The 14,124-nt window shown below is 41.2% G+C and overlaps 1 protein-coding gene across 3 annotated transcripts in view; it reads right to left on the reverse strand.

Moving 5' to 3' along the window:
• The window catches only part of MLLT6 (MLLT6, PHD finger containing), a 396,940-nt gene that overhangs the window by 289,280 nt on the left and 93,536 nt on the right, over nt 1-14,124 (reverse strand). For all 3 annotated transcript variants that reach the window (XM_069237485.1, XM_069237484.1, XM_069237483.1), the window contains exons 3-5: nt 8,269-8,323; nt 7,018-7,127; nt 5,618-5,721 (exon numbers count right to left, since the gene is read on the reverse strand). In XM_069237485.1, coding sequence (XP_069093586.1) covers nt 5,618-5,721; nt 7,018-7,127; nt 8,269-8,323 — 269 coding nt within the window. The remainder of the gene's footprint in view (nt 1-5,617; nt 5,722-7,017; nt 7,128-8,268; nt 8,324-14,124) is intronic.

Genomic DNA, 14,124 nt, shown 5'->3' on the forward strand with positions numbered 1-14,124 from the left:
AATGATTTTGTCAACACTTGTGTGCCTCCCTCCGTATCTCCATCGCCCTCCCTTTCTATTTCCTGAATGACCTAAGAATGCAGCTGCCGCCTCTGAAGACACAAAAGATGCAAAGTAAAAAAAAAAAAAAAGGACCGAGCCAGGAAGGACAGGTTGATTAAGCATTATTATGCCACAAGATATCCAGCCATGCCATTAAGTCACAAGATATGCATTCAGTGCAGTGGAACTGGAACAGTCCAACCTTGCACTGATGGTACACAGCAGCCTGTTATTTTTGCCTCTTTGTTCTTTGGGAAAACTAGGATTCTACGTCATCAGGAATGTGTATCTTGGCCATCAGTATAATATGGCAAAGACGTCTGGAGAAAGTCTCCCACACCACTCGAGACGGAGTAATATATTACTGGGTCTCATCTAGGGAAAATGAAAACTAGACATCCTACAAGGGCGCCAGACGGTCCGAAAAGCTGCTAATGGTGCCCCTCTGTAAGAATGGGGTGGATATAGACAGATAGATAAGTTAATTAAAACCATAACAAAAATCAAATAATAATGAAAATAAGACAAATATTAGCCAGAAACGTTAATCTACCAGCCCTTCAAGAGGCCTTGCCTTATTATAAAGACCAATAATAACATAATATGCAAAATAATATGGGCTTCAATTACATCCATTAAAAAATTCTAAAATACCTCAACTATATATAGATTAATTCTTCCTCAATGGAGTGGTACATAATATAAAACTTCGTTCTTGACCCTAAATTCACTGAGCACGGCATTTACAGGCTTAATATAGCCACTCTGTTAGACAGTCTAGTTGCCCAGATTAATTAATGACACGTTTCATAAAGACACTCTTTCCATAAAACATAGTAAAAATGATCACATTCGTTGTGTTCCATGTGAGAAAAAAAATAACGTATCATGCCTCACTATTAAGTGAGCACAATACCAACAATGCGATTAGATGGTACCTAGTGTACAACATAAATCTAACCTTAAATTCAATGTGCATAGCTTATGAAGGCTAGAACAGTGCATCCTTGTACTGATGGTACACAGCATCCTGTTATTTCTGCCTCTTTGTTCTTTGGAAAAACTATGATGCTGCGTTATCAGGAATGTGTATCTTGGCCATCAGTATAACATTTGCAGTCTCCCACCCCACTCCAACGGAGTACCGGATTACTGGGTCTCATCTAGGGAAAATGAAAACTAGGCATCCTACTAGGACGCCAGACGGTTTAACAAGCTGCAAATGGTGCCCCTTTGTAAGAAGGGGTGGGTGGGGGAATAGCCTATGTCGATTTACCTTTGGCAGCACAAATCCTCGTACCAGCCTTGCTAATGATGCTCAGTTTGACATTAGTCTCTGATGCCTCCACTGGTCCCCCAGCCACAAAACCTTTAGGAAAACATGGCCAACAGGGGAAACACAAGAACGAGCCAGCACCCATGTCGACCATATATTTGTCTGCTGTACTGCACCAGCACATAGGCAGGATGCAGTCCTGAGGAGCAACGTAGGCTTTTGGTACTGGAAACAACACCCTGCCAATGAGGTGGCACCAAATAATGAAGAAGACACTTCTTCGGCTAGGCACGAGGTGCTGTCCATAAAAATACTGGATCAGTCGCCTAATGCAATGTATATACTGGTACAACAACTTCTTAACAGCACATTCATCTTGGTACATCATTCTGTAGAAATATTTATATTGGCACAATATTTATGACTGCAAATTTATGGTGCTGCAATTAACAAACTGCATATTTGTTTTGGCATCGTATGGTTCGTTGCTGTGACATAATATTCTGATGGCACGGCCGTCTTGGCACAATATTCTGAGGGTGCAGTTCTGCTCGTATAAATTCTCTTAGCAAAATGTGGCAGATTGTGTACTTGGCTTAAATTAACATGCTATGGCACACAGTTCCCTACAAGACATAAATGATATGGGCATCTCGCATGGCACGGTACCAGTTGACAGCCATTACTGCTATGACTGAATGGTCCTTTGGGTCCTGCTGCAGCAGTCCTACATGAAACTTCCCAATGCACGCGCCTGCTGCACATATTCACTGCACGTGTTTCTAACATTGAGAGGGCTCATGCTTGGTGCGTCGATACTGTTAAACTAGTCTCAGGGATAATTCTGATGGGTGCAGACGTCGATGCTGGGGTAGGGAAATACCATTTTCGAGTGCAGTAACACTAACTGGGGATACCTGGAAGTTCAGATGCCCCCTTTAACCCAAAATTCTATCCTACTGGGCTTTGGCTGCAGCGGTGGTCAGCGAGCCAAGGGTGAAAATACTTTATTGGTGTTTCACTTGGCTGGGAACCAAGTCGAGTAATTGAGGGCCCGATGATTAATCTCTTTGTGGAAAACTATCTGTTTAGCAGGAAAGCACCAGGACAGCAGATGACGAAAGGAAAGGGAAGATCATGGATGAGGGAAGGGAGGTGGCATGAGGAGGAGAGCGGAGATAAAGGGTAAGAGGAGAGAAGGTACGGTCAGCGAGCGAGAAGGAAACCTTAGGAGACAACGAATACAAAGGCACAGAGGCAAAGCCTCTGGTCTGGCTGTAATTGTAAGTATCACGTTAGAATAAAGCGTGACAAAAAGGGCACGGGTGTGGGGAAAGGGATGGCAGGGAAGAGAACTGGAAGAGAGGGCAGGAAAAAGAGAGGGCTGAAGGCATGGTGAGGGGGAGCGACGGGGGCCCCGATAATGGGAGGAAGAAGCCAAGGCAGGAGAAAGAAAGGGCAAGAGGTGCAAGTGATGTCGAGGGAAAGAGCTAGCCTGAGCGGACACGCCAAGGAAACCCCAATAGGGCAAAATGCCACGAGAAAAGGCCAACAGATGGCACGATATTTGCAGCATGATAAAGAGAGGGAGCAGGGCCGGCTTCAGGGCGGTGCCACCACACAGGGTGCTGACCTGGGTAGTGAGGGCGCTGATCTCAGGATGGGCGCTGTGTTTACCAATAACTTACAAAAACGTGAGATCTAAAAGCACCTGCTGAAAAGTTCCCTGTGCTTCCAGCCTTCAGGACGCAATTAAAATGTCAGAATAACACTTGTGATTAATGTTCTTGCTAGAAACAGAGATAGGCCTTTTGTCCAGTGGCAGTTGTGACCCGCCATAAAGTAGCGCAGAGGATTAATGTGCCTGCTGTAAAGAAAAGAACTGTATTTTGTGTGGATAGCTGTGTGGATTAGTTAAGCCACACTTTACAAGTGCTTTAAAACAAATTTAATGTATGTGGAAGGGGGGCTATGGAGAGATGAGGGGGCACATTTTCCGGGTGGTAGTAAAGGAATCAGAGAAGATAGTCATGGACCGGGGTTGCCAAAAAAGATTGTCGCGCAGGCCGCCACCAGTGCTAAATCCGGCCCTGAGAGGGAGGATCACAAATTACATACAGAGAGTATACAGGGAGTGCAGAATTATTAGGCAAGTTGTATTTTTGAGGATTAATTTTATTATTGAACAACAACCATGTTCTCAATGAACCCAAAAAACTCATTAATATCAAAGCTGAATATTTTTGGAAGTAGTTTTTAGTTTGTTTTTAGTTTTAGCTATGTTAGGGGGATATCTGTGTGTGCAGGTGACTATTACTGTGCATAATTATTAGGCAACTCAACAAAAAAAAATATATACCCATTTCAATTATTTATTATTACCAGTGAAACCAATATAACATCTCAACATTCACAAATATACATTTCTGACATTCAAAAACAAAAAAAAAAAAAATCAGTGACCAATATAGCCACCTTTCTTTGCAAGGACACTCAAAAGCCTGCCATCCATGGATTCTGTCAGTGTTTTGATCTGTTCACCATCAACATTGCGTGCAGCAGCAACCACAGCCTCCCAGACACTGTTCAGAGAGGTGTACTGTTTTCCCTCCTTGTAAAGCTCACATTTGATGATGGACCACAGGTTCTCAATGGGGTTCAGATCAGGTGAACAAGGAGGCCATGTCATTAGATTTCCTTCTTTTATACCCTTTCTTGCCAGCCACGCTGTGGAGTACTTGGACGCGTGTGATGGAGCATTGTCCTGCATGAAAATCATGTTTTTCTTGAAGGATGCAGACTTCTTCCTGTACCACTGCTTGAAGAAGGTGTCTTCCAGGAACTGGCAGTAGGACTGGGAGTTGATCTTGACTCCATCCTCAACCCGAAAAGGCCCCACAAGCTCATCTTTGATGATACCAGCCCAAACCAGTACTCCACCTCCACCTTGCTGGCGTCTGAGTCGGACTGGAGCTCTCTGCCCTTTACCAATCCAGCCACGGGCCCATCCATCTGGCCCATCAAGACTCACTCTCATTTCATCAGTCCATAAAACCTTATAAAAATCAGTCTTGAGATATTTCTTGGCCCAGTCTTGACGTTTCAGCTTGTGTGTCTTGTTCAGTGGTGGTCGTCTTTCAGCCTTTCTTACCTTGGCCATGTCTCTGAGTATTGCACACCTTGTGCTTTTGGGCACTCCAGTGATGTTGCAGCTCTGAAATATGGCCAAACTGGTGGCAAGTGGCATCGTGGCAGCTGCACGCTTGACTTTTCTCAGTTCATGGGCAGTTATTTTGCGCCTTGGTTTTTCCACACGCTTCTTGCGACCCTGTTGACTATTTTGAATGAAACGCTTGATTGTTCGATGATCACGCTTCAGAAGCTTTGCAATTTTAAGAGTGCTGCATCCCTCTGCAAGATATCTCACTATTTTTGACTTTTCTGAGCCTGTCAAGTCCTTCTTTTGACCCATTTTGCCAAAGGAAAGGAAGTTGCCTAATAATTATGCACACCTGATATAGGGTGTTGATGTCATTAGACCACACCCCTTCTCATTACAGAGATGCACATCACCTAATATGCTTAATTGGTAGTAGGCTTTCGAGCCTATACAGCTTGGAGTAAGTCAACATGCATAAAGAGGATGATGTGGTCAAAATACTCATTTGCCTAATAATTCTGCACTCCCTGTATTCTAAGGCACAGCAGAGAGAGTTCTGCTTATGCAGCGGCTTCCTAGAACCAGGCTACCACAGCAGTCAACAGGAAGTGATCACAGGTGCACGTTCAATTCTGGGTCATCACCATCGACGTCAACTCGGAGTAAGCAGGGAGACAAATGTGAGAGAGAAAGGGATAGGAGGTGTGTGAAGCCACATAGAGGCGGTAGATTGGATGGATGAAGCACAAGCAGAGATCAGAGAAGTGATGAAAGGAGAGAGCAGGCAGGAGTTCTGTAGTTGAAAAAAAAATCCCTCATGCATGTGCATGTATTCCAGCTGTGCACCCTACTAGCCAACTGCATCAGCTGAGAGAAAACTTCTTTTCAGGGCAGAATAAACATGTGATTGAAGAAGGCTCAAACCAATGACTGAAAAAGTTGATAAAAAAGCCAGTGGCTGAAAGAGGCAGAACCAAATCCCACTCTTGCTATATTACAGACAGTAGGCATGGTTGACAGCTTTGATGTCAACACCCAATTTGAAACACAATAATGTCTCCTCGTAGCACCCGTTATCAGAGAGATACAACTAAGCCACCAGCCTGTAGTTTCGAGGGAGCCAAGTTATCGATACTCACCAGGTGACGTGAAAGGCTTGGCGGCAGCCATGTCGGTTGCAGGTCATACAGGCCCCTGATGCAGCCTTACTCTCTCGCCCCTGCTCTTCGCAGATGTAACAGGTCTGTAAAACGCGGAAGAAGATAATATAAATTCCGTATAAAAATTTCACATTTTATTCATTCATTTAAAACACAACCCACTATAGCATTCCCTAAATGTCTGCCAGTTCACATTTACATGCAAAGGTCTCTATTAATGGGCCACTGCAGACCTTAAGAAAGACCACATGGCATACGTCCTCCTCTGGCTAGGAGGTCTGCCATTCTCTCTGCTGTTGCTACAATCAGCATCCAAGACACAAATCCTGAAAATAGAGCAAGGTTTTTATTGCTTGACAGCACGAACCACCTAACTACTTAAAAACAACACGATGCTAATTACAGAGTGTGCACTAAACAAATGTCAAATGACAACAAAAACAGAAGAACTACACATACTGATGGCACAACACCTCTCAAATGACATACAGCCCTCTTCTATACAAAGCTTACTATTATTACCCATACACTTCCCTTCCCTAGAAGCACAGATTGTATACGTTCTGATGCTTTACTACACGCCTTCCCGCAACGTCTGCTTGCTACTCACTCACCATCTCTTTCTGGGACTACTTCCGGCTCCAGCACTGTACATACAGACCACGTCACTGGCTGACAATAAAGAGTCACTGTCTGCTACGAACTGCATGCATAACGTAAAACTCCTTGCAATATAGATCCCTGGCTTAGTTAGCAAAGAAACTGAAAGTATCAGGAGAAAGTAAATATTTCAGAAACAATGAAAACTCAATGTCAAAAATTATAACATGTTTAAAAACAAAAATACCAATCCTTCTCAAGAGCAGCGTAAAGGGCATGGCCCACCTCCGGACAATAGACTAGAATGCCTCTTTCAAGAGAAGGGTGAAATAATTGTCAACCGAATAACAGCATTATTGGTTTAGGTTGCCTTCATAATATAACTCTATAATCATATATACTCCGTCAACACTTTCAAATAAATTCTATTAAGCCATCTACCTCAGTCTATAAAGTTAATTTTATAATAATGGAAGAAATCTTTATGTCTTATAATAATCTAGTTTGCATAGCTAACCAAATATTTTTACTGTATATGCAATACGTGACATGCCCCAACGCCAACGATGACTTTATACATGCCGAATAAAAGCACACATGAAATGAAAATACTTGGATAAATATCCTGCCATAAAATAGGGAGATGTTCTCAAGCCCAAGCTCACATACATGGAGAGCTATATCCTAAACAGGATCCCCTAGGGATGAACTGGTTGTCAGTGTAGCACAAGACAAGGACCGCCACCATTCAGGGGATGGCATACTTCCATCGCGCTTACCTTGTGGAAGCGGTCGTGTGGTACATACTGAAGTACAATGGGCTCCATGGTCAGAACATTAGCAAACTGGACTTCTGGGATATAGAGGGCACATACCACATGCGCCCAACCTGGACCGAGAGAGAAAGAACCGGTTAGGCAAACAGAGATAAAGCATCACACACCAAACTACAGAGACAGGGACAAAGACGCACACGTCTCTAAAGATATAGCAACACTGTACAAAAAGATACAGAGTCTGAAGAGTTATGTTTAAAAGTGGACCTCAGCAAGAATCAGCCATTAAAAGCGACAGCGGAAATGCAGTTACTGCATGGACACGTATTAACTTGTTAAAAAAAATCAGGTCAGCTAGCAAAATGCTCAGTATCCTTCTTCTGCCCTGGTTTCTTAATGTAAGTCCCTGCCGGTACTGGAGGAATTTATATGCAGAAAAAACAGATTCAAATGCAGTTGGCACTCCACTCAATATCTGAAATCGAACACACACACAATTTCCGCCCAGATTCATCATTACTTCTGCAGCCCTACAGCACCTGTGGTACACAGGAGAAAGACTATCAACCATTTGCCACTATTATCACCTCCAACTTAACCACCACCACCATCACCTGCTTTTTACTCAGATAACGCATCTAGAGCTCATCTACATCCTCCAGAGCAGTGGTTGTTAACCTTTTGATTTAAGTGGACCCCCACTTAATCATTACTAGAAACCGGGGACCCCACCACTGAATCATTAATGGAATCTGGAGACCCCTAATGAGTCATTACTGGAAGCCAGTGACCCCGACCTAAGCATTTTCGATTATTTGAACAGCAAAAAATAAACACAGAAAATATACAGACAAGCATTCATCGAACAAATATACAAAGATTCAATATTTCATCTCAACTCATCGTATATACTATATTCTGTTTGATGCACTTGCATTGCTCCCACCGGCCAATCTGAGCATGCTAACTTAATTTGTAGCCTCTAATTTCAAATTCCTTCACATTAACAGAATGTTTTAAGTTTTTTAATTTCAAATTTTGCTTCGTTATTTATTAATCTGTCAACATTATTATATTGCCTGAACTGTCTTGGATCCGTCGAGTAGGCTTTGCCAACACTTGGGGATTCCCAGACCACATGTTAAGAACCCCTGCTCTAGAAGGAAGCAGGCAGGCAAATGTCCCTCCTATGCACAGGGTACATAATGTAAGCTTACACAGTTTTCAAGGACATACTTTGGACAGAACCCTTACCTCCATTGTCTGTCCTCTTCAGTGCTCCTTCTTTGTGGGGACAGAGCTCACACCTCTGAAAAAGAGATAAAGCAAGTATGTTATAAGCCACCGAATCAAGCCTCTAGTATATTTTCTCTGATGATCATTAGCGTGAGCATATAGACCAAAGATATATATTTAAATCAAGCATAAGACTTAAAGGAGCATCTCTAATTACTACATGAGCAAAAACTTCCTGCTGAAGTTGAATCAAAGTGCTTGCCAGAAACTGACATAATCCCAGAGGTGTCCCATATTTGTTTGTGGATTCACAAACATCTAAGCTACAGCAGCTAAAACCGAGTTCAAGGTTCCTGATGGCACAACTCTAGTAGTAAAGAAGGGAACTTACTATGCAGTCAAAGGATAATTATACTTTGAATGTTATTATCATAGCTTTACGAATGTTATTGTGCAATATGTACAGGACTAGAATCCCAGACTTGAGTTGGTGCACAACAAGGCATCACTAACAAAAGGAAACATTAAATATCAATGCACACATCTCAGTCCTTCAACCATACCTTTGTCGGGTGTTCCTCCAAGTCCTACATATAAATGTGCTATAATGTCTATCCATTCACAGAGTTCATCTAGGCTGCAGGTTTAAGGAGGTCAACAAAGCATATACTGACGAGGAGCCCAGAATCACAAACCAACGATGTAACCCTCATGAATATCCCTCCAGCAAGAGGGTGGTGGAGGACAAAGTCAGAGGGATTATCTCAGAAATCCCCACTCTGGAATGAACTCCAAATATCGCTACTGCAGCTGTCAGGCCCTATCGATCTTGGCAATACTCTGCAAGAACGTACATTAAACGTTTTCTAGTGGTGGATTTTCAGCTCAGCTGCGCATGAATACAGTTACCACAATTATGTATTGTAACATTTATATAGCACATACCCCTACGAGGGGTGCTGAAGCTCTTGCCTACATGGGTTGCACACTACACTGTGTAGCGTTTTTGGTTGGAAGTGTGTGGTCTTTATTTTGAAACTGTGTGGGAAATGTTTCCATGTTGTGCTCAGGGAACACCAAAGTGCAGTTATAGTGTAATGGGACGCATCGCTTAGCAGTAGGATGGATAAAGAAGTTTGAGAGATAGGTGCATAAGTGATGGGTTTCTGTAGGCTGGAAGCTTTAGCACCTCTGCATATCCCTTTTTGGCATTTTTTATGTTCATGTACTTAATGAACTGGGTTGTCCATTCTGAGATATTTTGTATAAGCATAAGTTAATGAAAGACGTAGTGGAGACATCTGCTGGGATTGAAACTCTTAATATTATACAAAATCTGTTTGTCATTGTGAGATGCCAAAGAGTGGCTGTAGTATATTTAGTGTTGGAATAAATTAGAGTCCTCTGTTAACCAGCAGCACGTGGCAGATCTCTTCAGTCACTCTATGCTTCTTCAGTGGGCGATGGGTGGTTTATTGCTGTGGACTGGTATGGTACTTGGTGATGGATAAGACACAAGCAGTTTTATCTTACATGCGTATAAGAGCGTTAAGCAGTAAAAGGGCATTTTACACAGCCTGTATGACATACAATTGACTTTCTGACTGCTGAGTATAATGGTATTAGTTTTAGTGTGGGTTGCTGTAATGAAGAGTCGCTTGTTCTGTAAGTAAAATGTATTTTATTTTAAGTGCCAACATTCCATCATGCCACTATGACCTCATGCATTTTGCCACGAGGCTGGATGACAATATCCATTATAACATATCCCCTTTGTTTCCTAAATACAAATTCAAACAAAACTAAAGGATACTTATCACATTTTCATGTTTACAACAATATTATATTCTGGTGCAAAAGTTACATGCTTTACTTCATTACATAATCCTGAAACTTACCTGCCAACCTACATGTTCTGTGCTCTCTGTCCTCTTCCCAATAACCTCGTATCATCCTGCTACCACCTCCAATCCTTCATTTGCCGCCCTTATGTTCTTCCTCCAACCCGGTATATCTTTGTCGTCCATCATCATGAAACCCGAACACTTGATCCTGCATGTCCCTCCCCTGTTTGCAATACAGAGCCACTCTCCTCTTCTTCTTCAGTGAAGAAGGAGGCCCATGGAAGAAGCTGTGTTTGGCCTATGGATTATGTGAACGAGAATGAGCGTTTTGCTGTGGTGATGGTTGATGTGAACTCAAGGTGGGTCATGGTAGAGTTTGTGAGGCATGTGACTACGGAAAGCGTAATCGGAGTACTCAAAAAAGTGTTTGGAAGTGAAGGAAACCCGGGTATGTTATAATGGATATTGTCATATCATCCTCGTCGACACATTTGTAATGAAGAGTCGTTTATTCAGTAAGTAAAATGTATTTTATTTGTTATGTAGCTAGCATGTAGTGAAAACCACTTCCATCATCTGCCCTCCTTCTCATCCTTTAACCGTCTCCAGCCCTGTGCCAACATTCCATCATGCCACTATGACCTCATGATCAAACACAATGAGGGGGTGCACCACTCCAATTGGTCAATTACAATACAATAAGTGCAAAAAGTCCAAACAAGAAATAATAATAATGATGTGTGGTATTCCTTGGTTTCTTCAACAAGACTTTAATTAGTACGAAAAGTTTGTTGCACCAATGAGTTCATAAAGATGAGCAGCCAACGCGTTTCGCCCTACATCATGGGCTTCTTCAGGGCTACAAAGTAACACATACCGATAGAGGATAATAAATAAAATGACATGATAACATACATGAAATAACAGAAACAAAACATATACACAAACAAGACATAGTAGTTACATAAATATACCAAGAAATACAGTATATTTCAAAAATTGCTGACACAATTGCAAAAATAGAAAATAGATGTATAAACACTTATTTTGATTGAAACCAGTATCGAAGCATATATAACAAGTAGAACCAGCAAGGGAAAATAGGAAAAGAAAATCCCAAATTAGTTTCTTAAATAAAAGTATGTAAAAACGTGACAAAAGTGAAAAGAGAAAGGAAAAAACGACCAAGTGCAATCCCATTATAAATATTGAAACAAAATTGTGATAACATCACCCAGTTCCTATAGATAAAATCCCATTCAAGCCGAAAGGTGACATAAGGTAGTAAGAGATGAATCAAGTGGATAAGAGCAAAATTAATGACCATCGAAAAGAACACATACCAGAAATGGTGTGTCGATCAAACGAAATAATTGTTCCAAAAGTGCATATAAGCACAAGTATGGGATAATTCTAGACGAGTAAAGAAAAACGGAAGGAAAAGGCTCATGACGATATACGTACAGAGAAGTATCGATATTTGTCAAGTTCTGTATAAACTAAAAAAAAGTAGTATTTGTATTAAATAGATTTATTTCTGAATAAATTCATTTTGATTGTTATTTTGGGACCACAATAAATATAACTATAGGAACTGGGTGATGTTATCACAATTTTGTTTCAATATTCATAATGGGATTGCACTTGGTCGTTTTTTCCTTTCTCTTTTCACTTTTGTCACGTTTTTACATACTTTTATTTAAGAATCTAATTTGGGATTTTCTTTTCCTATTTTCCCTTGCTGGTTCTACTTGTTATATATGCTTCGATACTGGTTTCAATCAAAATAAGTGTTTATACATCTATTTTCTATTTTTGCAATTGTGTCAGCAATTGTTGAAATATACTGTATTTCTTGGTATATTTATGTAACTACTATGTCTTGTTTGTGTATATGTTTTGTTTCTGTTATTTCATGTATGTTATCATGTCATTTTATTTATTATCCTCTATCGGTATGTGTTACTTTGTAGCCCTGAAGAAGCCCATGATGTAGGGCGAAACGCGTTGGCTGCTCATCTTTATGAACTCATTGGTGCAACAAACTTTTCGTACTAATTAAAGTTTTGTTGAAGAAACCATGGAATACCACACATCATTATTATTATTTCTTGTTTGGACTTTTTGCACTTATTGTATTGTAATTGACCAATTGGAGTGGTGCACCCCCTCATTGTGTTTGATCATTGGGGTTTTCTCTTTACCCCTTAGGCTCCTTTGTGCAGCAAGGGCCTAGGGGGAGTTGCACACCGCATTAGCTTATACTAGGTATTATATTACATATTGAGAACTACTGGATACTAATAGGGATTGGTGCGTTTTCTTTGGGCTTGCTGCATTTTCCTTACTTTGTACACTATGACCTCATGCATGTTGCCACGAGGCTGGATGACAATATCCATTATAACATATGTATATTGTATTGTAATTGCATTATATAGCATTTACCACCCCTGACGAGGCAATGTTGTGCATTAACACTGGGCTGCACACTGCTCCAGGTCATAGTTATTGTTGGTTACTGAGATTAGTCTTGTGCTCTATAGGAACCATTCCATGCCTTTAATCCAGTTTTATGTGGCAGATTTCATTAGTAGGAATCATGTGTGATCTTTAGTAGGAGCAGTGATATGGGAATCTCATGCACTGGTTGGCGGTATTAGATCAGCAACATGTAGTCTTGGAGAGAATCCTGTGTGAAATACTGCAGGACACCAAAGCTCCAACAACGAGCCACCACACTCTTTTCTTTATGAATGGATTTTCCCCGCAATCCTTCTCTCTTGTGACATTTAGAAACATCTTATTCTTGAGCAGAGATTTTCCATTATGTACCACTTATGTGCCATCTCCTCATATTATCGTGTTATCACAGCCATAAACGGTAGAGCTGGAGGAGACCCCAGGGATCATTATGTCCAATGCCCTTTTAGAACGCAGGTAGTCATTACTGCTTGAAAGCTTTCTGGTGCTCAGCTTTCAAAGACCTCACAAGGGAAGTGATTCAAGGAATTAAGTTATCGAACAGGCCTTGTTTCTGGATTTTTAATGATTTGTAAAACATTTATTTATCACCTCTTGTATTAGCCTGTGTCATGTGAAACACATTTTTTGATCCGTATTGATTACGTCTCATATGATGTACAGGTTATTTGTGCCTCCTGTCCCTTTCAATCTATAATCCCGCCTCCAGCCTGTACCTCCAGACTGGAACAGAAACAATTTTTCCATAAAAAACTGTCTTTTTAAAGTTTAAATGGTGTCAGAGTTTATTTGTGTGCCTGTTCGAACTGCCAAACCGGTGCGTCACCAACCGCCCTCACAACCCTGCTTTCCCCTCAACAGAGATTATATGCTGCTCTTTGGCCACCTCACCATCCCGAAAGGGGTATTTTTTTTTTCTTATTTCAATTACCTAAAAAAAGTTACCCAATGCCACTGATAACAGGCTTCGAATAATGTGTTTAGTGGGTCTCCCATATAGCCTGCATCTAAGGTTGGCGAAATTACTATTTTCGCCAAATATGATGAGGATGCCTGTACCAAATAAACCTTTTCAATTCAGAGTTGAATGGAATCTGTTTAAATTAAGAAGTCACCTCTCGTAGTACAATGCCTTTCACAGCTCATAATGGCGATCACATTGTGGATATGCATTTGTCACTACCTGTAGAAAGAAAATACTAAGTGGCAAGTCTTGGGGTTTTCCTGATACTGGGTGACTTTCACACCCAGAAACGTCTTTGAAGTACATTGGAAACCTGAAGGGCCTGAACACGCTGGAGTCGATTAAACATCAATAGTCAAATCCACCAAGAGGGTTAATACACTTTTCGGCTACTCCCATCACTTGGAGGTTTATGTACATATGTACATGATATTTCAATGGCGCAAACTGAGACAGAAAGCAGCAAAGTACTGTACATTCTCGAAGACAAGCATAAAGTCAACGAGTGATAGGAGAGGTAGCTGGATTGTTGACGATTAACACATTGCGATATAGTGGTTTTTAAATTGCATCATCATTGGA

Source organism: Pleurodeles waltl, chromosome 6, assembly GCF_031143425.1.
Source record: "Pleurodeles waltl isolate 20211129_DDA chromosome 6, aPleWal1.hap1.20221129, whole genome shotgun sequence".
Lineage (NCBI taxonomy): Eukaryota > Metazoa > Chordata > Amphibia > Caudata > Salamandridae > Pleurodeles > Pleurodeles waltl.